At 37.3% G+C, this 25,821-nt stretch overlaps 1 protein-coding gene across 4 annotated transcripts in view; it reads left to right on the top strand.

The window, feature by feature from the left end:
- Positions 1-25,821, top strand: part of TNKS2 (tankyrase 2) — a 65,473-nt gene that overhangs the window by 24,128 nt on the left and 15,524 nt on the right. For 2 of the 4 annotated variants that reach the window (XM_008270190.4, XM_002718506.5), the window contains exons 8-20: positions 1,474-1,660; positions 3,718-3,839; positions 7,306-7,397; positions 7,485-7,563; positions 10,900-11,071; positions 13,927-14,006; positions 16,042-16,187; positions 16,763-16,928; positions 17,942-18,161; positions 20,775-20,884; positions 21,543-21,731; positions 24,015-24,267; positions 24,831-24,913. In XM_008270190.4, the coding sequence (XP_008268412.1) occupies positions 1,474-1,660; positions 3,718-3,839; positions 7,306-7,397; positions 7,485-7,563; positions 10,900-11,071; positions 13,927-14,006; positions 16,042-16,187; positions 16,763-16,928; positions 17,942-18,161; positions 20,775-20,884; positions 21,543-21,731; positions 24,015-24,267; positions 24,831-24,913 (1,899 nt within the window). The remainder of the gene's footprint in view (positions 1-1,473; positions 1,661-3,717; positions 3,840-7,305; positions 7,398-7,484; positions 7,564-10,899; positions 11,072-13,926; positions 14,007-16,041; positions 16,188-16,762; positions 16,929-17,941; positions 18,162-20,774; positions 20,885-21,542; positions 21,732-24,014; positions 24,268-24,830; positions 24,914-25,821) is intronic. The other 2 variants (XM_070057626.1, XM_008270191.4) reach the window with 1 other exon arrangement.

Below are 25,821 nucleotides of genomic sequence, written 5' to 3'. Positions count from 1 at the left end.
AGAAGTCACACTTTGACAGGTATGCTTAGGTGAAGGTGTAGGCAATTACCACAGTAGTACAGTTTAGGAAAGTCAAGAGAAAGCAAGTATTCAGGGCCTCGGAATACATACAAAGTTCTCTTTTAAAAAAAAAAAAAATTACACAAAAGAATATTGATCTCTTTGGCTCCAGAGAAGACAAATGGATCACAGTTCAAAATGCATATTTTAACTTAAAATGGAAGAGAACTTCCTAACAATAGGAATTACCTAGTAACTCTGAAAAGCCATGTTAGCTGAGAATTTGTCCCTCATCCTATTGAAAGTGCTAAAAGGACAAGTAACTCATTTGCCTTCTGTCCAGAATGCTATAGAAGGGATTTTGTGTTTGGTGGGAGATTGAGCTGATGGTCTATCCAATCCAGTATTTGAAAACAAGTGAAATTTTAAAATCTAATAATAGTGTTAACAAGGATGTGGAACAACAGGAACTCAGATATTACTTGCTGGTAGCAATGTAAAATGGCATAGCGACTGGAGAAATCTGGGGCAGTTTCTAATAAATTTAAACATTCTCTTAACCATGACAGCATGTATCCACAAAGAGACTTGTATAGGAATGTTCATAGCTGCTTATTCCTAATAGTCAAAAGCTAGAAACAATCGAAACATTCATTAACAGGGTGATGGATAGATAGTGTTACATATCTATACAATAAAATGCTCCTCAGGCCAGCGCCGCGGCTCACTAGACTAATCCTCCGCCTTGCGGTGCCGGCACACTGGGTTCTAGTCCCGGTCAGGGCACCGGATTCTGTCCCAGTTGCCCCTCTTCCAGGCCAGCTCTCTGCTGTGGCCAGGGAGTGCAGTGGAGGATGGCCCAAGTACTTGGGCCCTGCACCCCATGGGAGACCAGGATAAGCACCTGGCTCCTGGCTTCGGATCAGCGCAGTGCGCTGGCCGTGGCGGCCATTGGAGGGTGAACCAACGGCAAAAAGGAAGACCTTTCTCTCTCTCTCTCTCTCTCTCTCTCACTCACTGTCCACTCTGCCTGTCAAAAAATAAAATAAAATAAAATGCTCCTCAGAAATGAAAAAGAACTACTGATAGAATGCATGAATGAATCTCCAAACTGTGTGAATTAGACATAAAGTACGTGTTAGTCAAAAGTCGTTAAACTACATACTTAAGAGTTGTGTGTAAATCATACCTCAAAAAGGGCAGGGGAGGATTGTTGGGAAAGATGTATGTTAAATCTAAAGATTCATTTTTAACTACCCAAAGCAATAACAGTTAAACAGATAATCCAGGCAGACCTAGCTATCAGCTACTATTTTTCCATTGGGAGAAATGTGTTCTCTTTGCCAAATAATTGCTTAAAAAGTAAATTTGGGGAACATAACCCTTCTAAGCTTACGTGATGTTAAATTACACAGTGCTAGTAATTCTGAATTCTCTTGCAATTGAGCACTCCGTACGTTTTTTTCTCCATAGCATGGTGCCTGCGTAAATGCAATGGACTTGTGGCAATTCACTCCACTTCATGAGGCAGCTTCTAAGAACAGAGTTGAAGTGTGTTCTCTGCTCTTAAGTTACGGTGCAGACCCAACACTGCTGAACTGTCACAATAAAAGTGCTATAGATTTGGCTCCCACACCACAGTTAAAAGAAAGATTATCATGTGAGTATAAAAATTATGATTATTCAGGAAGGGTATTCAGATATCAATAAACTGAGCATTTTTTTCTTTCCTGTTTTAGAAATGGTAAAATGGTAAATTATTTTCCTTAGCCATGGGTATCTATTGTTGCTTGGACTAACATATTTAGTAATTTGGAAGTTTCTGTATGCTCTAAATGTTATGAAGTGAAAATATGTATTAGTTTTTTCAAGTCAGGTTACAGTTTTTGTATGTATTTAGTCTTACTACAGATTGGTATGCTTTTGAAATGAAAGCATCTGGGTTCTATCCCTCTTTGATAAGACTTTGTAATTGACTTGCTATGAAATTAAAGTATTAATTTTAAGATTGCTGTCTTGTAAAATAGTTCCCATGGTTTTCTGTATCTCTGAGGTGTATATAGTGAGAAAAAGCCACCTAGTTCAGATATAGTATTACTACATATAAAAAGACAACTTGTATTAGATTTATATCATTCTGGACTAATAAAGGATAATGGATGATATCACAGGTCTGATGAGGAAAAATGAAACTCTTGAGAAAATACCTTCTTTTCATTTGTTGCTCATAGATTTCTCTTGGAAATATCCAGCTTCTTTAGTCCTCAGCTTTCTGATAAGTATGAGCAAAACCACTTGTTATTGCTATAATTTTTTTTTTTTTTTTTTTTTTTTTTACAGACAGAGTGGACAGTGAGAGAGAGAGACAAAGGTCTTCCTTTTGCCATTGGTTCACCCTCCAATGGCCGCCACCACGGCTGGCGCACTGCGGCCGGCGCACAGCACTGATCTGAGGGCAGGAGCCAGGTGCTTCTCCTGGTCTCCCATGGGGTGCAGGGCCCAAGCACTTGGGCCATCCTCCACTGCACTCCTGGGCCACAGCAGAGAGCTGGCCTGAAAGAGGGGCAACTGGGACAGAATCCGGCGCCCTGACCGGGACTAGAACCCGGTGTGCCGACGCTGTAAGGTGGAGGATTAGCCTATTGAGCCACGGCGCCGGCCACTGCTATAATATTACAATGGAGATTATGATGACCTTTTGTTTTATTTGTTTTAATTAATTTTTTCTCAAAGATCCATTTTATTTATTTGACAAACAGAGTTACAGAGAGAGGTAGAGACAGAGGTCTTCCTTCCGCTGGTCCACTCCCCAGATGGCCACAATGGCCGGAGCTACACCGATCCAAAGCGAGGAGCCAGGAGCTGCTTCTGGGTCTCCCTCGTGGGTGCAGGGGCCCAAGGATTTGGACCATCTTCCAGTGCTATCCCAGGCCATTGCAGAGAGCTGGATGGGAAGAGGAGCATCCGGGACTAGAACCAGCACCCATATGGGATGCGGGCATTGCAGGCCAGGGCTTTAACTCACTGTGCCACAGCACCAGCCCCTAATTAATTGTTTATTTGAAAGGAAGAGTTACAGAGAGGGAGAGACAGAGACAGACAGATCTTCTGCCTGCTGGTTCACTCCCCAGATGGTTGCAGTGACCATGGCTGAGCCAGGCTGAAGCCAGGATCTCGCTGTTCTCCCACATGGGTGGCAAGAGTCCAAATACTTGAGCCATCTTCTGCTGCTTTCCCATGCCATTAGCAGGTAGCTGCCTCAGAAGTGGAGCAGCCAGGACATGAACTATTGCCCACATGGGATGCCAGCATCATAAGCCACAGTGATGGTCCCTGTTTTTATTTATTTATTTTTATTTTTTTTTTTTTTTTTACTGAGAAAAGTTCTGTGCTTTGGAAAGTTCTCAGAATGCTCTGGTCTGTGAATATATTGGAATACTTAAGTTGATCTCTAGACCAGTTATGAATTAGAGCAGAACATGAGTCTGCTTTGGGTTAAATCTGTCTTTACACTAGGAGATGAAGTGAGCCATAATTGAGAGAAACTGGAAACTGTTTTCAAGGTTATACTTAGAAAATATCTGTAGAGACTCAGTTCACATATTTTGGGGAGATTGTCTTGAAAATAATTTCATGAAGAATACCAGGTGTCTTTTACAATAAGCTGCATTAATTTGAAAATTCTTATGCATATTTAAATACTTTTGGTTCATTTAGATGAATTTAAAGGCCACTCATTGCTGCAAGCTGCACGGGAAGCTGATGTGACACGAATCAAAAAACATCTCTCTTTGGAAATGGTGAATTTTAAGCATCCTCAAACACATGAAACAGCATTGGTAATGTTTCAAATTTAAGTTTTTAAAGTGCAGTATCCAAATGTTTACCAGACTAATCATAGTGCCCTTTTAGTAATAGCATTGTTTTTAGCATTTTAATTTTGAAAATTAATACTTGTACATATATAGAAGAAAAATGCAAATAGCACAGAAATATAAGAGCTCACCCCAAAAGGTAATACTTGGCAGTAGTTTAAGAATACATCCAGAAAAGAATAGTATGCATATACTGGATCTTTTATTATCATAGATAATACATATTGTTTGCTATGGGGAGGGATTATAAAAGTTATGCTTCATAGTAGAAAACTTGAGAGCCGGCGCCGTGGCTCAATAGGCTAATCCTCCACCTTGCGGCGCCGGCACACCGGGTTCTAGTCCCGGTTGGGGCGCCGGATTCTGTCCCGGTTGCCCCTCTTCCAGGCCAGCTCTCTGCTATGGCCAGGGAGTGCAGTGGAGGATGGCCCAGGTGCTTGGGCCCTGCACCCCATGGGAGACCAGGAAAAGCACCTGGCTCCTGGCTCCTGCCAGGATCAGCGCGGTGCGCCGGCTGCAGCGGCGGCCATTGGAGGGTGAACCAACGGCAAAGGAAGACCTTTCTCTCTGTCTCTCTCTCTCACTGTCCACTCTGCCTGTCAAAAAAAAAAAAAAAAAAAAAAAAAAAAAAAAAAAAAAAAAAAAAAAGAAAACAAAACTTGGAACCCACAGAAAATGGTGAAAAAGAAAATATCACCATCCAAATTTAAAAAAAACAAACCACACACACTTGGTGTATTTCCTTCCAGTGCTGCCTTTTTTTTTTTTTTTAATGCAAAGTTTTATCTGCAGTGTGGGTAAAGTATCTTAGAGTATTCTTCCCTGATAAAGATAGTAAGAGCCCTATGGAGCTATAGCAGTAAATATGAGCAGAAAAGTCTTAAGGAAAAGCAGTGAGAAAAGGTTGGGAGCCATCAAGAATGGGTGATTAAAGATAAGAGAGAGATGGTGTAGTCAGAGGCCATCTTAAAAGTGGAAATTTAAAGGAAAAGTCCTATTGTATTATGTACTACAATTCTCTTCTTTGTGCCATGGTATAAACTCTGTGAAATTTATGTAGAAACGTATTTATGTACACGTTTTGGACCTTTTTGGTACTTTACTTGTAGAAAACATTCCAGTAAAATAAAAATAGCAAAGGTATAAACTAATGAGAAATGTTAATTAAAAAATAAAATAACAGTATTATAGTGCAGAGAAACTTGAGAAGACTGACAAGGAAAATTTTATAGTCTGAAAAGCTAATGCACCCTTATCCGCAGGGAATGTTCCAAAACTCCTCAGTGGATTCCTTATGCTTGTGGATAGTACCAACCTTGCATATACTGTTTTTTTCCCAAATATACATATCTATAGTAAAGCTTAATTATAAATTAAACATGGCAAGAGATTAGCAGCAACCATAGATCTTAGTACCCTCATCATATAATTTTTTTTCCTTTTCCATATTAAGTAAAGACTTTTCACCTTTTATGTAAAGGAAGCACTTCATGGCATCTCTTTGGCATATCTAAACTGCCAGCATCACAAAATCACTACTCGTATATTTCAGGGCCACTATTAATCAGAATAAGAATTTCTTTAGCAGAAGTACCAGAATACCTTGACAGCTGATCTGATAATCAAGACAGCTACTGTGAGCTACTGGGAAGGTAGCATGTACCTCATACAGTGTGACTACTCTGGACAAAGGGAATATTCACATCCCAGGTGGAATGGCAAAAGATGTTATCATGCTGCTCAAAACGGTGCACAGTTTAAAACTTAGGAATTGTTTATTTCTGGAACTTTCTATGTAATATTTTCTGACCAAAGTTAACCACAGGTAACTGAAACCATGGGAAACAAAATGCAGATAAGAGGAGACTGTTGTACTCTTATTGTTTTCCCCCTAAATATCCAGCTATTTAAGGAGCTCATTTTTCTTAATAACCTTACAACAATCTAGGAGTCAAGTATCGGTAGGTAGTTGGACAGGAATAGTTCCTTCAGGTTTCCAGCGATTACAGGCCATATTCCAGGATAATGCAGAGGAATAGAGATGGAATCTGAGTGAAATATAATCAAGAATTCTTGGAAATACACTATTTCCATCCTCTGTGTTCTCCTGGTAAATATCCTGAGGTCATTACTTTAACATACCAAAGGAACTATGTTCACCAATTAGAAATGGTTTTATTTAATGAGGTTAAAGGAATGATTTTGTTGACAGCTTCAAAGACTCTACAGCAAATCACGAGGATTATAACCAGAGAACAAATTTCATGTCTACTGTATAGAGCAGTTTCATTAAAAATTATCCAGACCTTTTATTCTATGGGTTTTCAAATTTCAATTTGAACATAAAGATTGACTTAGTCATCACTCAGAGATTATTGAACACTTGTTGTGAATGAGTATCATTCTGCCTGTCAGGGGTTCAGAGATACAGGCCATGAACTTAAGATTTTTCTTAGGTTTATAACCAGCAAGTCCATACTTCCTTGCTCCTCTCCTTGATACATCACAGATATAGATGCTGCAGCCTCAAATTGTAGAGTGTATCATTTTCTACCACTGATTTTGCCAGGCAGGTAATCCAAGCTATCCTGGAGCCGCTACTTAAGAGAGAGAATTCTCAGCTTATTGGCTATTTCATCAGTCCTGTTTGCAGAATTCAGAGCTGTTGAGTACTTTATTATCTCCTCATGTAAAGAAACACCAGCCTTTGGGGTGTTTTCTGAATTTTTAAAACAGAAACACCATGTTTTGAAAGGGATCTTGGTCACATTAAGTTTCTTTTCATATCAGTAGTGCCTTTTTTAAAGATATAGGACAGCTATAAAGCTTGATAAGAGTATTTAATAACAAATATAATCTGGGTAGATAGGATTTTTAGGCCCTGTCAGAATTTGAAAATTGTTAAGCATTCTATCTAATACCAGGTCTTTGAGAAGCAAAGTTAAGTCAAAAATATTTTTTTTATTTTATTTTTTTTTTTTTTTGACAGGCAGAGTGGACAGTGAGAGAGAGAGACAGGTCTTCCTTTGCCGTTGGTTCACCCTCCAATGGCTGCCGCTGCAGCCGGCGCACCGCGCTGATCCGATGGCAGGAGCCAGGATCCAGGTGCTTTTCCTGGTCTCCCATGGGGTGCAGGGCCCAAGCACCTGGGCCATCCTCCACTGCACTCCCTGGCCATAGCAGAGAGCTGGCCTGGAAGAGGGGCAACCGGGACAGAATCCGGCGCCCCGACCGGGACTAGAACCCGGTGTGCCGGCGCCGCAAGATGGAGGATTAGCCTATTGAGCCACGGCGCCGGCTCAAAGTTAAGTCAAAAATAAAGCACAAGTTAAATGACTTCTCAGTTATTCTTAATTGAGAACACAAGTGTTCTTGAATAAAAATGAATTCTGTATAGTCCTTGATTAATGCTGCAATTTAAATTATTTAGCATTGTGCTGCTGCATCTCCATATCCCAAAAGAAAGCAAATATGTGAACTGTTACTAAGAAAAGGAGCAAACATCAATGAAAAAACTAAGGAGTAAGTATACTTTCAGTAACTGATTATTATTGACATTTTATTTTTTGGAAAACACACTTAACTGTATGTTGACTTTGTCTTTTTAAGATTCTTGACTCCTCTGCATGTTGCATCTGAGAAGGCTCATAACGATGTTGTCGAAGTCGTGGTGAAGCATGAAGCAAAGGTATACTTCCTTTTTGGTAATCTTTGATAATGCGGTGAGTTTTCTGTGTAGCAGATGAAATGACTAACTTCCTAAGCCATTTACTTTCTAAGAAGTATTCCTCCCCAATTTTTTCCCCCTCTTAATCTATACTGAAGAACAGTCCTCTGGGTAACTTTTTCTTAAGGACTTTATCTAACCAAGAATCTTCAGTTAGCCATACTGATTGTGGTCTGTCATCTTATCTTTTCTTACTTACCTCTTTTATTCTTTGGTTCCCATGATAACTCCTGTTACTTACCAGCAACAGTCTTCCTTACCTTCTGTTATGTCTGTAATTAAACCAAAAAACCTGAATAGAGGGAGATAAATTATTCAAATAAGTTGACTTAAAACATTAGCTCCCCGTGTTACTATTTAACTGTTCTTTAGTTGCCATTTGTGTACAAATTGTTTCAATTAATTATGTTTTCATCAAGTCTAGAAGTCGTCATTTCTTACCCATGAGCTTTTAAAAATATTACTTAGTGGTCGGCGCTGCGGCTCACTAGGCTAATCCTCCACCTTGCGGCGCCGGCACACCAGGTTCTAGTCCCGGTTGGGGTGCCAGATTCTGTCCCGGTTGCCCCTCTTCCAGGCCAGCTCTCTGCTGTGGCCAGGGAGTGCAGTGGAGGATGGCCCAAGCACTTGTGCCCTGCACCCCATGAGAGACCAGGATAAGTACCTGGCTCCTGCCATCGGATCAGCGCGGTGCGCCGGCCACAGTGGCCATTGGAGGGTAAACCAACGGCAAAAAGGAAGACCTTTCTCTCTGTCTCTCTCTCACTGTCCACTCTGCCTGTCAAAAAAAAAAAAAAAAAAAAATTACTTAGTAAAAGCCATACATAGTATCTCAGATTGGGAAAGATGACAATCTCCTGAAGTAGCAGTTTTCAGTTGCAGATCCTTGCATTCTTCAGACAAAATCTTTAAGAGAAATTTAGTATGTAACAGAGAAAGAATGCAGCTGCCCCTTCCTACATGGATTTTGCAGAATGGTTTTCTTATCTGTCCTTCCTTGAGTTTCTACTCATTCAATTCTCTGATTTATTTTTGTACTTCTTTTCACTATCCTTAACCTCTCTTTCATTTGGGGGAATTCTTAATAATGTATAATCTTTATCTTTCCTGGTAAATTACTGAATAAAATATACTTTTGCTTGACTGGCATATCTCATTCATCTTTCTGTCCTATAACTTTATTCGTTGTTCTTTTTGTACATATAGTATATTACTGAAAGAATATTTGGATGCATATTAAATTGGAGTTGTAAAACTCAGTGAAAGTCTTGACTAGGATGACCAACTATCCAGTTTTGTCCAGTACTTGGGGATTTCTGGCAATACTGTATTTTCAGTGCTGAAACAGGAAAGTCCTGGGCATACCAAGACCATGTGGCACCTTAATATTAACACAAAATGGTACCCAAATAATGTTTTCGGGTACATGTTTTACATATTTCAATGAGTTTCGGTATGTGAGTAAATAGCTTAATTGTCCTGAGCATTTTAAATCTATTTTTTAGAGTCTGTAAGTGCAGAGACTAGGTGTTCAAAGTCTACTCTTAGGTCATTAAAAAGTTGTTGTTATATTCCTGTTTAAATATTTGATTCCTTGAGTATGAACTGGCCAGTGTCTCGGAATAGACTAGTAGCCAAAGGACTGACTACTGGGAACCTTATTTCTCAGTTATTTTTTGAAGAATCATGGTGGGGAGGTTAGGGTAGGGATAAGATAGAGGAGTCTTAACAGGTGATTTTTTGTGTGAAAAATTTCAAAGATAGAGCAAGTTCAAAAAATTTTACGGTAAATAACTTTATACATGCCACCTCAATTCTATCACTGACTTAATTGTTTTGTACATATCCGTCAGTTTCTTCTGTCCATCTATCAGTATCTTTCTTTTTGGCACGTCACAGAAAGATTTGCAGTTTACTATGTACTCCCCCCAGCCATCAGCGTGCATATCAACTAGAGTTCAATATTTATTTCCATTTTTTCTTTCAGTATAAAGCATACATAAGCAGTGAGATGCATGTGCATTTGCTGAATTTTGACTAATGCATACACCTGTGTAACCAGAACTACTGTCAAGATACAGAACTTTAGCCCATGTCAGAGACAATTGTTTGAGGCAGTGTCCTCAAATGGTGTCTGTTGGGAATTTTTTCTGACATAGATTATACTTGCTCCTCCTGGTCTTCATATACATGGAATCATATAATATGTACTCTTTTTTTTTTAAATTCCAGTTTTTTATTTAATTCTTTTTTTATATATTTTATTTAATGAACATAAATTTCCAAAGTACAGCTTATGGATTACAATAGCTTCCCCCCCCATAACTTCCCTCCCACCCACAACACTCCCCTCTCCCACTCCCTCTCCCCTTCCATTCACATCAAGATTAATTTTCAATTATCTTTATATACAGAAGATCAATTTAGCATATATAATATGTACTCTTTTGGATGTGCTTATTCATCTCAGTGTAATGTTATAGAAATTCATCCACATATCAATAGTTTTTCCATTTTATTGCTGAAAAGTATTCCATTGTGAATATATCATGGTATCTTTATACAGATTATTATATTTTACATGATAAATAAGGTAGAAGATTAAGCTCATAGAAATGAGTGTTTTAATGCTAATTTCTATCTGGCTTTGCTGCTGTTACCTATCTTGAGATCAATCTAGACATTTCTAGGCCCCAGAAATCCATAAAAATACATATATTCAACTTCCTGAGGCAGTGTCTAGCTCTAAATATGTTGTATCTATGAATATGAATGCTTTAATGCTAAACATGACTGTTACTCAACATCTCACTTTTTGAGAGGGAGAGAGAGAGAGCTCCTTATCTGCTGGTTCACTCCTCAAATGTCCACAATAGCCAGGGCTGGGCCAGGCCAAAGCCAGGAACCAGGAACCAGTCCAGGTCTCTCACATGGATGGCAGGAGCCCAGCAGCTTGAGCTGTCACTGTCCTTCCAGAATCTGCATTAATCCAAAGCTGGGGTGAGTCAGGAGCCTGAGCCAAGTATCAGACCTAGGCACTCCACTACAGGACACAGGCTAAATAGTCTGCCCCAACATCTCAGGTTTTTAACCCAAAAGAGGATCTTCCTTCTGATGTCAACCTTCAGGGAATTGATGAATTTCTGTTCTAGATTTGAGAAGAAAAATACTTGTTTTGACACAGAATAATGGGCTTCATAAAAGAATGTTTGAGATTTTTAAATTAGTAGCAAACATTAAGTACATGATTTAAACTGTGCACTGCTGTCTAATTTCAATTTTTTCTGCATTGTTAAGGTTAATGCTCTGGATAATCTTGGTCAGACTTCTCTACACAGAGCTGCACATTGTGGTCATCTGCAAACATGCCGCCTACTTTTGAGCTATGGGTGTGATCCAAACATTATATCTCTTCAGGGCTTTACTGCCTTACAGATGGGCAATGAAAACGTGCAGCAGCTGCTTCAAGGTATTGAACGTTTCCGTGATATTAATTTTTTTTTTAATTAACCTTTAAAATTTTTCACATGTCAGGTGTGACTTCACTCATTATACCCTAAATCAGCTCATACTCAGTTCCCAGATGCCATTGTCATAATTATGATTTTGCTTCATTAGCATTTTCTACCCAGTTTTTCTGAGTAAATAGATAGCTTTCAAGTTTTTGTCAAGAAAGCTTTTAAGAGTAAGATATAGTAGTTGCTATTTCTTTTTTTAAAGAGGAAAGCTTAGAAGAGTACGGATCTGTTAGGACAGCAACCCTAATGATAATTAAGACTCTTAAGACCTAGTCCTGCTTCTTCACTCCTTTTTAGATCCTGCATGTTTAAAGGTATGTAGAGTTTGCACAAGGTCATCGACTCTGTAACTTACTAGAGCATGTTTAACTATTGAATGTACTTGTATTCATTATATTTTAGAATACTTAGATCAAATATCAGTATATACTTGGCATAAACATTTCATCCTAGAAATCTGATCTCATAACCTTTAAAGTATCGTTGCCTATATCTCTAGGTTTTTTTTTTAAGAAATTAATGGAATATCTTTGATATTCAGATGAGAAGAAATGTAATAGATCAAACCTTTTCTGTCTTTTAATAGTCAAACTTGATGGTATTCATACTTGTGATCTGGGAGCCACATTTTGAGAAACACTGCTTGAAAAGATGAAGGCAGGTTGACACTGTCTCTCGGGATCTGTCAGAACTGGATTACAAGACTGCTTTTAGGAATCCCTTTACTTTCCTGTATCCCACACATCAGTTTCAGTGTCATTTTGGGGGATGATAACACTAGTCCTGTTTGGTTGCTTGGTGAAGAATTTATAGTCTTGTAGATGTTATGCCAGTACTATTACATATAGCTTCACTTACCTTTCCAGGAGTTTGTTAGAATAAATAAATGAACTGTAATTTCCAGATCTGAGAGTAGCATGTAATTGTCAAATTACTTTCTAGAGAAGTTGGGCCATTTTGGCCAGCGCCGCGGCTCGCTAGGCTAATCCTCCACCTGCAGCGCCGGCACACTGGGTTCTAGTCCCAGTCGGGGCACCGGATTTTGTCCCATTCACTCCTCTTCCTGTCCAGCTCTCTGCTGTGGCCCGGGAGTGCAGTGGAGGATGGCCCAAGTGCTTGAGCCCTGCACCCACATGGGGGACCAGGAGAAGCACCTGGCTCCTGGCTTCAGATCAGCGCGACGTGCCGGCCACAGCGGCCATTGGAGGGTAAACCAACGGCAAAGGAAGACCTTTCTCTCTGTCTCTCTCTCTCACTGTCCACTCTGCCTGTCAAAAAAAAAAAATAATAAATAAATAAAAAAGAAAAGTTGCGTCATTTTATACTCCACTCAGAGTGTATGAAAGGACGTATTTCCCTTGTCATGTTTTTCTTAAGTGAATACGCACGTGTGAATTACAGAAGTAATTGGTAATTTTTAGTGCAAACTATAGATACGTGGTCATTGTAGCCCCCCCATTCCTTCTTTGAGTACTAGTAGATGATAAAAGAAAGATTTAATTCATGTTTGAGTAAGTTTGAACATATTTTTAATGTTTTTTTAGTCATTACTCTTCTGAGTGTGCAAATTGTTCATATTCTCTGCCCACTTGTCTGTTTAGGCCTTCTTGGGTTTTATAAGAATACCTTGTAGGCCAGCGCCGCGGCTCACTAGGCTAATCCTCCACCTAGCGGCGCTGGCACACCGGATTCTAGTCCCGGTTGGGGCACTGGATTCTATTCCGGTTGCCCCTCTTCCAGGCCAGCTCTCTGCTGTGGCCCGGGAGTGCAGTGGAGGATGGCCCAAGTACTTGGGTCCTGCACCCCATGGGAGACCAGGATAAGCACCTGGCTCCTGCCTTCGGATCAGCGCGGTGCGCCGGCCGCGGCGGCCATTGGAGGGTGAATCAACGGCAAAGAAAGACCTTTCTCTCTGTCTCTCTCTCTCACTGTCCACTCTGCCTGTCAAAAAAAAAAAAAAAAAGAATACCTTGTATATTAAATTCCTGTTAAGGTGCAGCATGTTGCCATTTAATTTTTCCATTCTATCCTTTGCCTTATAACTTTGTTTAATGGTATAAATATTTTTCTGACAAATATTTTTCCAAATCAAGTTTATTTGTTGGTTCTGCCTTTGGTTGTTCTAAGAAGCTTTTCTATTCCAAGATACAAAAACACTTACCTTGTTTTCTTCTAGTCCTTTTAGGGTTTAACATTTTATTTTTGAGTCTTTAATCCAGCTAGTTTATTTTGTTCTAAGGTGTATGGTAAATGTTTTCTCCTTTACAGAGATCTTAAATGAGCTACAAAAACAAAGTTTCAGATTTGGAAATGGCTTCAGATATCTTCTAATGCAACTTCTCTTTTTAAAACTGGAAAAAATCTGAGACTCAGGAAATTGAAATGACTTAGCCCAGTTCACATAGCTAGTTAATGGCACAGCTGTGGTTAGACTTCTGGCCATTGCTCTCCTGATACAATACTTTCTCCCCATTCCACATGGCTTCATTACAGAGCAGGCCATCTTTGATCACATAATTTATGTTTCTTTATACCTTTATGTGGTATTAATCACTTAAAATTTTTTAATCATTTAAATACTTTTAAATCACATAAGTCACTTTTGATATCATATATTTTTGATTTATATGTATTATCTTCCAAAAAGAATTTTAAGAGAGTCATGCTGGTTTTTTTCCCCATTATCATGGAGCTTTCCTACATAATCTACCAAACTGTAACAGTACTTTCTAACAAAAATGCTTCCCTTAAAGCTTGGCCTCATTTTCTAAATAGAAATTAATCACTCTTCCTGTTTTCTTTCTAGAGGGTATCCCATTAGGTAATTCAGAAGCAGACAGACAATTGCTGGAAGCTGCAAAAGCTGGAGATGTAGAAACTGTAAAAGTAAGATACGTTCTTGTGTTTTAACTCTTGAGTTTCTTATTGTGACATTGCTCAATCAATCTGTATTGTTAGAATGAAGAGCCTGGTTTATTTTTTGTGCCATAATTTAAAAGGTCAATAATATAATGTAATTCTCTGCACAAAAGGAGTACTGAGTAATGAAAGAAAAAGAAATACATTCCAGTAAATATTACATTCCCAAATTAAATAAACTTCATGTAATATCAAATGGGTTTTGTTTAAAGAACCTATTCATTTGTCCAATAAAGTTGTTGTCCAGTATTGTTTAATTATGAAACATAGGAAAAAAGAACAGTGTGTCACTTCTGACCAGATTTCTTTAGGTTTTTTCTTTTCTTTGCCTCCTTTACCACTCTATATCTAGTATTTGTACTGTAATAATTCAGTGTTACCACATGCCAGAGCCACTGTCTCCTAATAATCTTTAACTCATTGGCTTTTGTTGTAGAAACATGTATAATGTCTGACTGCCTTACCAGAAATTTGTTTTCCTTCAGAAACTGTATATTCAAGTAACTCATTCAGAAACTTGACATTTTGAAAAAGCAAGACTGTTTTACAATTCAACTAATATAATTTAACTCACCGTCTTTCATGAGTTAAATAATTCTTCAGTAATGTAATAATGTTAACTTTAATTTCCATAGCTAGTAGAAGAGAAAGTCTTGGTTGTTTTTTGCACCTGACAGACTCTCATGTCAGTGCTGGTCCTGTTTGAGAGGCTTCTGACAGACAATAAGTCACAGAGAGCTGTGTTTATTGACTTAGTTCTTGGCACAAGTAGCTTGCTCACCTTCTACCTCTCATATAATAGAAAATTTAAAATCTATGTGATTCTTTCCTGTTTTATCTGAATAGATAGTATACACAGCTCAAGCAACTTTTTTGATTTTTAAAGAAAAATACTTTAATACAGTCTTATAATTTGACATGCTTTGTCCTCATCTTAATTCTCCTTATGTTATAGACTAACAAGATATTGAAAGGAGGATTTTGTTTCTTTTACCAGTGAATTGTGGAGAAGCAGATTGCTTGAATTAAAGGGTTGTGAGCTGATTTCATTTTAAAGAGAAATGAAGAAAATTTAAAGGCAAATAGTTGAAGGGCAATTAGCTGATTTTTGTGGCAGAGAGGAAGAATGATAAAAAAAAAAACTATAAATGCCCATCCTCTCACAAAAAAAAACATGAAATCATGTTTAGTAAACAAAATATCAAAGGTGAAGTTGTTTCCTTAAAGTTGGAAGGAGGCTAGGGGAAGAGATAGAAGAGATGAAGTTTGGGGCAGGAATTGGCCTTGGAGAACAAAATAATGCCACTGCATTGAGAAAGGCCACCTCTGCCTGTGGTAGACATCGGAGTCAACTTATTCTAAAATCACCTGTTAGAAATGTACCTCTGTCAGCGTCTCTGTTCTTTACTGTCTCTAGGCAGGTGTCTGTGTGAAGCATGGGGACACTGACATCTGTACACTGCAGCTTTGGAAAGGAAGCCTTTTTCAGCTAGGCTTCCTCAGTTGAACCAAGAACATAGAAAACTGACTGTTTCCTTAATTTTTCCAAAGATAAAATCATAACCATTAGCACTCTGATGGTTGATTTATTCCAGTAGTGTGGCGTGATTCTCTACATGTAGTTTCACAGCTAGCAGCATCAACATCACCTGAGAACTTGTTGGAAATATAAGCTTGGAGGTCGTACTCCAGACGCACTGATTTAGAAAATAATGGGGCAGGAATCCGACGCACATGCAATTGTGAGAAACGCGTCTAGAGTAATACTTCTCAAACTTGGGTGTGCTTACAGATCTCCTCAGAGTCTTGTAAAATGCAGTTTCTGACTCAGTAGGGTAAAGGTCTGAGATTGTGGATTTTTAATAAGCCCCTCAATGTTGCTGGTGCTGCTGTGATCTCATGTACCTCTGCATATACAAATAATTCAGAAACATGAATTTTCTGCTAAATGAGTTGAAACACAAATATGTAGCATCGTGTGTGCACTTGTTCCCTCTTACAGAAACTGTGTACTGTTCAGAGTGTCAACTGCAGAGACATTGAAGGGCGTCAGTCGACCCCACTGCATTTTGCAGCTGGGTATAACAGGGTCTCTGTGGTGGAATATCTGCTACAACATGGAGCTGATGTGCATGCTAAAGACAAAGGGTAAGGACCAGCAGTTGCCTTGCCTCTCTTTTCTGTATCTTTCTCTGACATTTTTAGGAAAATCTGAAAACATTTTTATGATAGTTTAAAATTCTCTCCTCTGCCAGGGAAGTCTGTCTCCTAACATTGGCTTAAATACAGCTTCTTAAATCTATTTAAGATTTTATCATGGTTAGCATTTTATATGAAGATGTATTTGCCTAATGCCTTGCAATTATATACTGGTCAGAGAGATATGAACACAAATATATTGATTTTTCATGTACATTTCTGTTTTCATTGAAGATATTCAAGTTCTTCAATTTATGTTAAAGTTAGTTTTCATTAAACTTATGAATCCAGATGTTGAGTATATATTTCAATGTTTGTTAAACTCTCTGCATTTAAAATACTTTAATTTTCTCCCCAGACTCCTAAAGGAACTCCCATTTCTGTTTTCTATAGATTTAGGTTCTGTAGAAGTTAATCAGATACTTTCTTGCTCAGCTTACAAAAAATCTTTCATCAGTTATATATTATTCAAAGTAAAACACGTTGTTCTGTGGTATTATTGATCATTTCACTTTTCATTTCAGAGGCCTTGTACCTTTGCACAATGCATGCTCTTATGGACATTATGAAGTTGCAGAACTTCTTGTTAAGCATGGAGCAGTAGTTAATGTAGCCGATTTATGGAAATTTACACCTTTACATGAAGCTGCAGCAAAAGGAAAATATGAAATTTGCAAGCTTCTACTCCAGGTACATAGAAGTACTTACTGTGGACCATGAGAATTACACAGAATATGTTTTATGATTTTTCAAGTAACTATTATAAAATTAGTAAGAGGGTGAAAGGCAAAGTCAGCTAATTCTGTACCTAGACTTCAGAATGAATGTCAGTAATATATTTCATATTTAATCTACAAGTACACTTAGTTTTATATACAGACAATTACCATACTGTGCTAGTTCTGTGATTATTCTTATTTTTCCTGTTTAGCACTTTAACCTTGAAATATGTGATGAATTATGTAGTTTACAAGCCAAATCTATTTAGCATTGATAAAATTGATGATACAAGGGACTGGCGTTGTGGTGTAGTGGGTAAAGCCATCGCCTGTAACACCAGCATCCCATGTGGGTACCAGTTCCTGTCCTGGTTGCTCCACTTCTGATCCAGCTCTCTGCTAATGCACCCAAGAGAAACAACAGAAGATGGCCAAAGTGCTTGGGCCCCTGCTACCCATGTGGTAGATCCAGAAAAAGCTCCTGGCTCTTGGCTTCAACCTGGCCCAGCCCTGGCTTTGCAGCCATCCCGAGAATAAATCAGCAAATGGAAGATCTCTCTGTCTCTCCTTCTTTCTATAACTCTGATTTTCAAATACATACATAAATAAATCTTTTTAAAAAAATTTGATGGTCCTAGTTTAATATAGGTACCGATAGATATTTTACATTAAAAACAAGAAGATAACTTTATACTTTATTTTAATATCTGAAAAAGTAATAACAGTTTACATGACAGTTAATTTTTAGTGAGTTACATTATTTTTAACATAGTTTAAAATTTGGACTATATTAATACATTATAATAACCCAATATTTAACCTCTTCCGTGTTTTATAATTTTTTTGCATGTGAATTAAACATTAACAAAATCGTGTTCAACTTTAATCTCAAAATGATTTTCTTTGATATAGTTACATTGCTTGTTTTCTCATTGGCCAAAGCCTTGCTTAAGCCAGTTTCTTTTCTGTTTTTCACATACCTAGCATGGTGCAGATCCTACAAAGAAAAACAGGGATGGAAATACGCCTTTGGATCTTGTTAAAGATGGAGATACAGATATCCAAGATTTACTTAGGGGGGATGCAGCTTTGCTAGATGCTGCCAAGAAGGGTTGCTTAGCCAGAGTTAAAAAGTTATCTTCACCTGATAATGTAAATTGTCGTGATACCCAAGGTCGACATTCAACACCTTTACACTTAGCAGGTGAGTGAATGAAGTGTCATGGATTTAAGCTAGTGACATCTAAGATTCATTTTGCATGAACAAAATATTTCCTGTAACCAGGAAAAGTTGAATCAGGTGTCTTCTATCACCACCATTATACTTTCTAGTGTATTTGTATAGGGAAGCCATACCTGAAGCTGTTAAAGTTCCAGTTTACCTTAGGAGTGATACATTGCGTTTACTGAGAATAATTAAAGCAAGCTCTACCAATCAGTCATGTGTTTTGTGATCACAGCTGACCGTCACTATATTGTTTGAATTATCTTTGACGAATGAGTTTCGAAAAAATACTACTGCTTTAGACATCCTTCCTTATAGCAAACTAAAGCTTTCCATTCTCCTGATGAAGCTGCCAAGCAGAAGCAGGAAGAAAATGACTTTCAAAAGTTACATAAACTAAAAATTTTGACAAGTTACCGTTTTAGATTATAAGGGCTATCATGACAGAATACAGACACCGGGTGGCTTAAACAACAATTTATTTTCTCACAATTGTGAAGGCTAGAAATCCAAGGTCAGTGTGTCAGCAAGTGTTAAGGACACCTAGTCAGATATGCTCACCACAGTGGCCGCATTTTAGCTTAATCACCTTTTTAAAGGCCCTGTCTCTAAATACATTCACATTATAAAGTACAGGGGTTAGGGCTTCAGCATAAGAGTTTGAAGGGATAAGGTTCAGTTTGTAACATTTGTTCTAAGTTTTCATTAAAAAGTTGGTACAGTTTGCTTTGTTTTTCCTGAAAGTATACAGTATTGTGATTTCAGTATAGCTGTTTCAGCTACATTGAAGATGCCAGAAAATAAGCCACTTAAGTTGCTGAACTATAGATAATATCTTAGTAGAATTCTGTTACAGGCACAGTTGACTCATACAACTTTAAGATAAATATCCATGGTTTAAAAACAAAGAAAAGAAGCAGGCATTTGCCTAGTTAAGAATCTCCCATCTCATATATGACTACCTGGGTTTGATTCCCTGCTCCACTTCCCGCTGATACAGACCCTGGGAGGCAACAGGTAATAAGTGGCTCTAGTGGTGGAAGACCCAGACTGAGTTCTTGGCTCCCAGCTTTGGTCCCATTCCAGTCCCAGCCATGTTGCAGGCATTAGAGAAGTGAAACAGTGGATGGGAGCTCTGTGTCTCTGCCTCTCAAAATAAAAAGTTTTTTAAAAGAGAAAAGTAATGCAGGTATCTCTGCTACTTGTGCAATAACTATTTTCCATGCATTTCAGTCTTAATGTAGTGTAACTTAGTATGTTCTTGACATTTAAAAGATATTTTTGGTTATATATTATTTTAACCTTTATATTCTCACTCCATGTAATTTGGAATCTCACTGTTCAAGGACACAGATTATTCCATCTGTCTGTCTTTTAGAGCATCTTGGAAGTGATAACTCGTTAAGTGCTAAATATATGGAGAAAAACTGTTACTATTCAGCTAAAGGAATTTTCTAGTCCATGCAGCACAACATATGACTGTAACTGGAAATTGTGCTGCGCATACTCATATTAGCCTATATTTTTATTATAGCTTATCTAGAACACTTAAGCCTACTATTTAAGTCCATGTTGTCTTTGTAAACCTCAGATATGTTGTATACACAAAATATTTCTACCCACTTACATAGTGTTAAATTCTATACTTTGAGACTGGAAGGACTTTTAGATTAGTGTTTTTGATTTTTTGCTTGATCTTTCAAAATTCTTTTCTTTAGATTCCTCAGCAAAGGGATAAAAAATCACAATAAATTTGAATATCTGAACCATTTTAAAGTTTTAAATGATAATCTGTTTTTATTTTGATAAAGTTAAGTTCCAGATTTGCTTTTTACCTGTGATTATGTATCACGTAATACACACACATGCCTTATCCTAATAGCTGACAAGATGATAGTCCTGAGGGATTGTGACATGTTTCCAAAATGCTGAGTCTTACTGCATGGCTTCAGCAGCCCAGGTTCTTCTGCCAGACTTGCAGAGATGTGTACTTGTATGTACTCTACAGCAAAAAGCATCTCCCTGTGACTTAGAGCCCTGAAGCAGCACTCTGGTTGCTGTCTCCTGCTCTATGGCCATTTGTGTTCCTAATTTGACTTTTATATGATTGAGTGACTTGTGGCCCTTGAGACCATATACTGAGTTCAGGAAGTTCTATGTAACAACCATGAACAACCAGGACTTTGGTAGGAAGGTTTTTAAAAGATGTAAGTAAATAATCCATATAATCTTGGAAGTCTTCATAACCAATAGATGTCATCATCAAAAGCTTACAACTTGTGACCAGAGGGGAATTTTTTCCAGAAGATAAACTTTTAATAGACTCTTGTGAAGAATTTCAGAGTCATAAAAATTTTTTCAGAATGTCTCTGCTTTATGCATGTATATATATGAGTGTATTTTTTTATATTAACATGTGGAAGTGTATAACTTGAGGAAGAAAAATCACCCATTAAGAATGAATATAGATGGCTAAATGATTCTTACTCAGTGTAATGTATAATTTAACAGGGACCCTTGTAAATTGTCAAATGCCAATAAAATGTCATAAATGGTTAAAAAAAAAGTGATCTTATTTCTATTCTAAATTAGCTGGTTACAACAATTTGGAAGTTGCAGAGTATTTGTTACAACATGGAGCTGATGTGAATGCCCAAGACAAAGGAGGACTTATTCCTTTACATAATGCAGCATCCTACGGGGTAAGTTCTTGATATCTTTAAAGATGCATAGGATTTTCAAAGTCAGAATTGCAGTTCAAATGGAATTTAGCTCAACTTTCCCATTTTACAAAGTAAATACACAGCTAAATAACATCCAGATTTCACTTCTCAATCTATTGTAACCCTGCTCTGTGACATGCAGTGTGTTATCATTTGTTTTATTATCTTTCTTAGCACCTATCTTATTTTCAGTTAGGTGTTTATGATTTTGTTTTATTTGTTGGTGACTTGCAAACCCCATTGGTGTCACAGGAATTCATATAATTCATTGTTCCTGAAATAACCCTGAGTGTTGGAATCAGTATTATTCATATTCCACAATCTAGTTTGAATAATTGAGGAGGCTGGTAGTTTATAAATGGATGTTCAGTAGTTATAACACTGAATAAATTAGAAAACATTCAAGCTGTGTAGTTTCCTACTCTGTAGAGTTCTTTGCTTTATTCTACATAGTTTCTCAGGTTACTGAAATGTCTACTGTAATTTTAATCATCTACCCATTAATCATGATACTGAGAAGAAGGGATTTTTTTCCTTTCCGGAGTAAATTTAAACATGTAGAAGTAGGTACATAGCTAGTTCTTAAAGTGTGTTAAAATAATATTTCTGACTGTAACAGGAATATTTTCTTTTACAGCATGTAGATGTAGCAGCTTTACTAATAAAGTACAATGCATGTGTCAATGCCACGGACAAATGGGCTTTCACACCTTTGCACGAAGCAGCCCAAAAGGGACGAACACAGCTTTGTGCTTTATTGTTGGCCCACGGAGCTGATCCTACTCTTAAAAATCAGGAAGGACAAACACCTTTAGATTTAGTTTCAGTAAGTGATGGGCTCTTTGAAAAATCTCAATGCTTTCCTGACTTTTTGAAATTTTCTTGATAAATATAAAATGTTTTAGTGAATGTGGCAAAATCTGGTTTTTAGCCCAATCTTAAATTTAGAACTTCTTTGGTTTCATAAGATCAGTAAATAACAGAATTATCAGTCAGTCATTGTACTGAACAAGGTACTTCAGAAAGTTCATGGAAAATGAGATTAATACATTTATTTTGGTACAAAAATTTTGACATCCATGCATGGTTTCTTTCATAATATATAATATATGTTTTCCATTAATTTTTTGAAGACCTCCTATATGCATGGATGTCAGAATTTTTGTACCAATACAAACTTTGAATTCTGATTTCCCATGAAGTATTTGATGTGCCCTCACTCATACTTTGGAAATAGGAAGGAAAAGGACACAGTATAACTGCTTGCCTTTAGTTGGGAAACAAGTGGGCCCAGACCCTCTATGAATGCTGTTACTGTGCATATAGATAATGAAACTTACCCAACTGGTGTGCAGCCACAAAGCCTGCTATCAGTAGAGATTTCCTCCTGTCCTACCCTGCCTCCTTCGAAGTTGTTACCCTTTCAGCATCATTCATGAAACAAGCCTGTTGGTGCAGTTTTCTTCACAGAAGGAGCCTTTGCTTCCCACTGAAGCTTGTATAGGAATCTGTAACGTAGCTTCTGCCTCTGCTTTAGCCACTGTGATCCAGCTGCCTCTCTTGTCTCTACCACTGAGTACACTGATCAGAGCACTGGAAGAAAAGGAAGAAGAAAAAACTTTTTTAAAGATTTATTTATTTGAAAGTCAGAACAACAGAAATTCTCCTTTCACTGATTCAGCCCCCGTATGACTGCAATAGCTGGGACTGGGGCAGGACAAAGCCAGTAACTTCATCCAGGGTGCCCATATGGTGGCAGGAGTACAAGCACTTGGGCCATCATCCACTGCCTCCCAAGCACATTAGCAAGGAACTGGATTGGAAGCAGAGTAGCCAGAACTAAAACCATCACTTCAATATAGGATGCATGCGTCCCCAGCAACAGCTTAAACCTCTGTGCTGCAATGCCTGCCCCAGAACAAATTCTTTTACGATAGGAAAGAAGGGGTGTCTGTTCTACAGACTACTTTCTACTGTTCCCAGTTACAGTGAGCAGTTGATTTAGTTCAGCTACCTTGGGGTTTAAATGATTTTTCTTAGCAGGCTGGTAACCCAACCCTGTTTGCAACTTTATATCTTCAGGTAAATGCTTTGCAGTTCCAAACTACCTTATAAGTGAACGTAAGGAATTTACTCCACTTGTATTAGTCTACCAACTTCCATTGACAATGAAGCAAAAGGCTCTCGAGAACATGCCTGGGCTTTAGAATTAAGGAGACTTGGCCTAGAATTCCTGCTTTTCACTTATAGATGTACAGTCTTGTAAGTTGCCTAACCTCTAAGCCTTAGTTGCCACATATATAAATAGAGATAAAATATATGTGGTTAACATAGGAATTAAATGAGGTAATATACTTAAGTCCTTGGTATGGTATCAGGTACATAAAAAGCACACAATAAATGGTCCTGTTACTTTAAACAAATGTTATATACAAACGATGAGTGCCATGGAATGCACAGACCAGAGGGATGAGAGAGGTGAGGGCTGAAACAGGCAATAACCATGAAAACAAATATTTGATTTATTTCTTGATGAGTGTCTTGATTGAGCATTGTGAAAAAATGTTTGTGTCACTAATTAAATAAATAGAATAGCAAATTTGGGTATTTTTTTCATTCTAGCAGATTTGGTGAAAATTATTACTTTTGTGACAAAAATTTTTTCTCAGTTTTGAGGAACAAATACATTGCTGAATATTTTATAACATACAGACAATTTTGTTTGCTAACATTTTATATAGGTTGAATTATTTCAGAGTATATAATAGGATTGAAAGCTCTTTTTAAATGGTATTTCCATATTTTAAAATGGTATTTCCATATTTCATTTCAGTGCTTTTCAGTCATGGTATCAAACTTAGGATTTTGTTCTTTCTTTGCCACATTTTATGGTTTTATTTCAATTTCATTGCATGTGTTTTGGGAAAGATGTTCTGAATTATCATTTATTAATAGTAATTTGGCTGAATATCAACCTATTCACTTTTTAAAATAATTTTTATGTGATAATTCTGGTGCAGATCTCCTGGCTTTGTCATATATTAAAATACATTTTATTCAGTGTAATAAAACTGTTTATGACAGATTTCATTTCTGACTTGTCCCCTAGGCAGATGATGTCAGTGCTCTCCTGACAGCAGCCATGCCCCCTTCTGCTCTGCCTTCATGCTATAAACCTCAAGTGCTCAATGGTGTGAGAAACCCGGGAGCCTCCACAGATGTTCTGTCTTCAGGTCCATCCAGCCCATCAAGCCTTTCTGCAGCCAGCAGTCTTGATAACTTATCAGGGAGTTTTTCTGAACTGTCTTCAGTAGTTAGTTCAAGTGGAACAGAAGGTGCTTCCAGTTTAGAGAAAAAAGAGGGTGAGACAATCCGCAAAAATAACAAATAGCCCACATTTGTCATTTGAAATGTTAAAAGGCCTTTTTTAACCTGAAATATAGCTGCTACTATCAAATTAATTTACATGACCTAAAAGTTTTAACACTCTATTGTTTACATTATTAGAATTTCTAATGAAACTTTTTTCATCCAAGTACATAGATGGTGAGTCCTGCCTACTCACTAGGTGCAAACCTTTTGCCTGTCAAAATTCATCTCACCCTGCAGCGTGGAACTTGTTAGTATATACATGTTAGTGAATTAGATTACATCCTAAAAAATAGGAAGACTGATTTTAAAGATACAGTCAAACAGAATTCTAAAACAAAAAGCTAATTTTTATAACTTGCAGACACCCCATTGGTTAACTATCTTGTTAATTTCATAGCTTTATATTTTTTTATGTTCAGTATTCTGTTGGTGGCTATTAATATTTTATTTCATATTCATATACATAGTAATATCGCAAAACCTTGCTGTTATAATGTTAAATATACACTTCTGATGTGAAATTTTATTTTTTCTGTATTTTGTTATTCTCCAGTTCCAGGAGTAGATTTTAGCATAACTCAGTTTGTAAGGAATCTTGGACTTGAGCATTTAATGGACATATTTGAGAGAGAACAGGTGAGTAGATTAACTGTTTAACTCAATTTAGTGTTTTACGGAAACTCTAGGAAAATTTGGGACATATTTCAAATGCCATGAATTGTGTAAGCTATTGGGGAGAGTTGTTGTTTTAAAGAAACTGAAAATCAGCCACTGTTCTAATTTGGCTTATCTTGGAATTTACATTTACATGATATGCATGTAAAGGTGGATTTTGTAGTGGTAGCAGTGGTATAGTACAATAGCTTTCTTAAATGGAAAATTTAGCTTATTCAATCACTGAAATAAGTTATCCTTGAACTCTCTGTTCAGCTCTGTTGTGTCAGTCGCTACTCCCTCTAAACTTAGGCTTTGCTAACTGCTATGGAAAGGTATATGGACTTGCCAACAATATATCTGTGCCTTTCTGAGCAGTCCCAGTTTAAAATACTGTGTCAGAATACATTTGCTGATTTATTCAGAAAATACAGTTACTGCAGATTTGTACCTTAAAGAAATTTTAGACTTGTTGGACCAAGAAAAAGAACATGTGAAGAATTAAAGTTTGGCATAATTTTAGAAATTCAAAGATGGAAAAGATTACTTTCAGCTGGACTATGCAGGGAAAGCTTCAGGAAGATGTATGAATAAGACAGGATAAGTCCAAATAGTATCTTCTGTTTAAAATATAGTGTTAGTTTGAACAATAATTTTGTTAGTTTGAACAAGGGTATAGTACATACTCCGGAGAAACCATTAAAGACATTGTGTAAATAAGAGTAGATGTAAACTGATGATGGAAATGTTTAGTGAGAAAAATAAAGTAGCATACTTAAAAGTGATGAATTTGAAAGTGTGTTTTTGTTTAACAGTTTAGTTCTGTTCAGGTTCTTAACCTAAATGAAAATCATTATTTTTTGGTTGTTACTTAACTCGCTGTTTCACTC

The sequence above is a fragment of the Oryctolagus cuniculus genome, chromosome 15 (genome assembly GCF_964237555.1).
Source record: "Oryctolagus cuniculus chromosome 15, mOryCun1.1, whole genome shotgun sequence".
Classification (NCBI taxonomy): domain Eukaryota; kingdom Metazoa; phylum Chordata; class Mammalia; order Lagomorpha; family Leporidae; genus Oryctolagus; species Oryctolagus cuniculus.
Note: the sequence above shows the minus strand (reverse complement) of the source record. Positions and strands in the feature narration are given on the sequence as shown.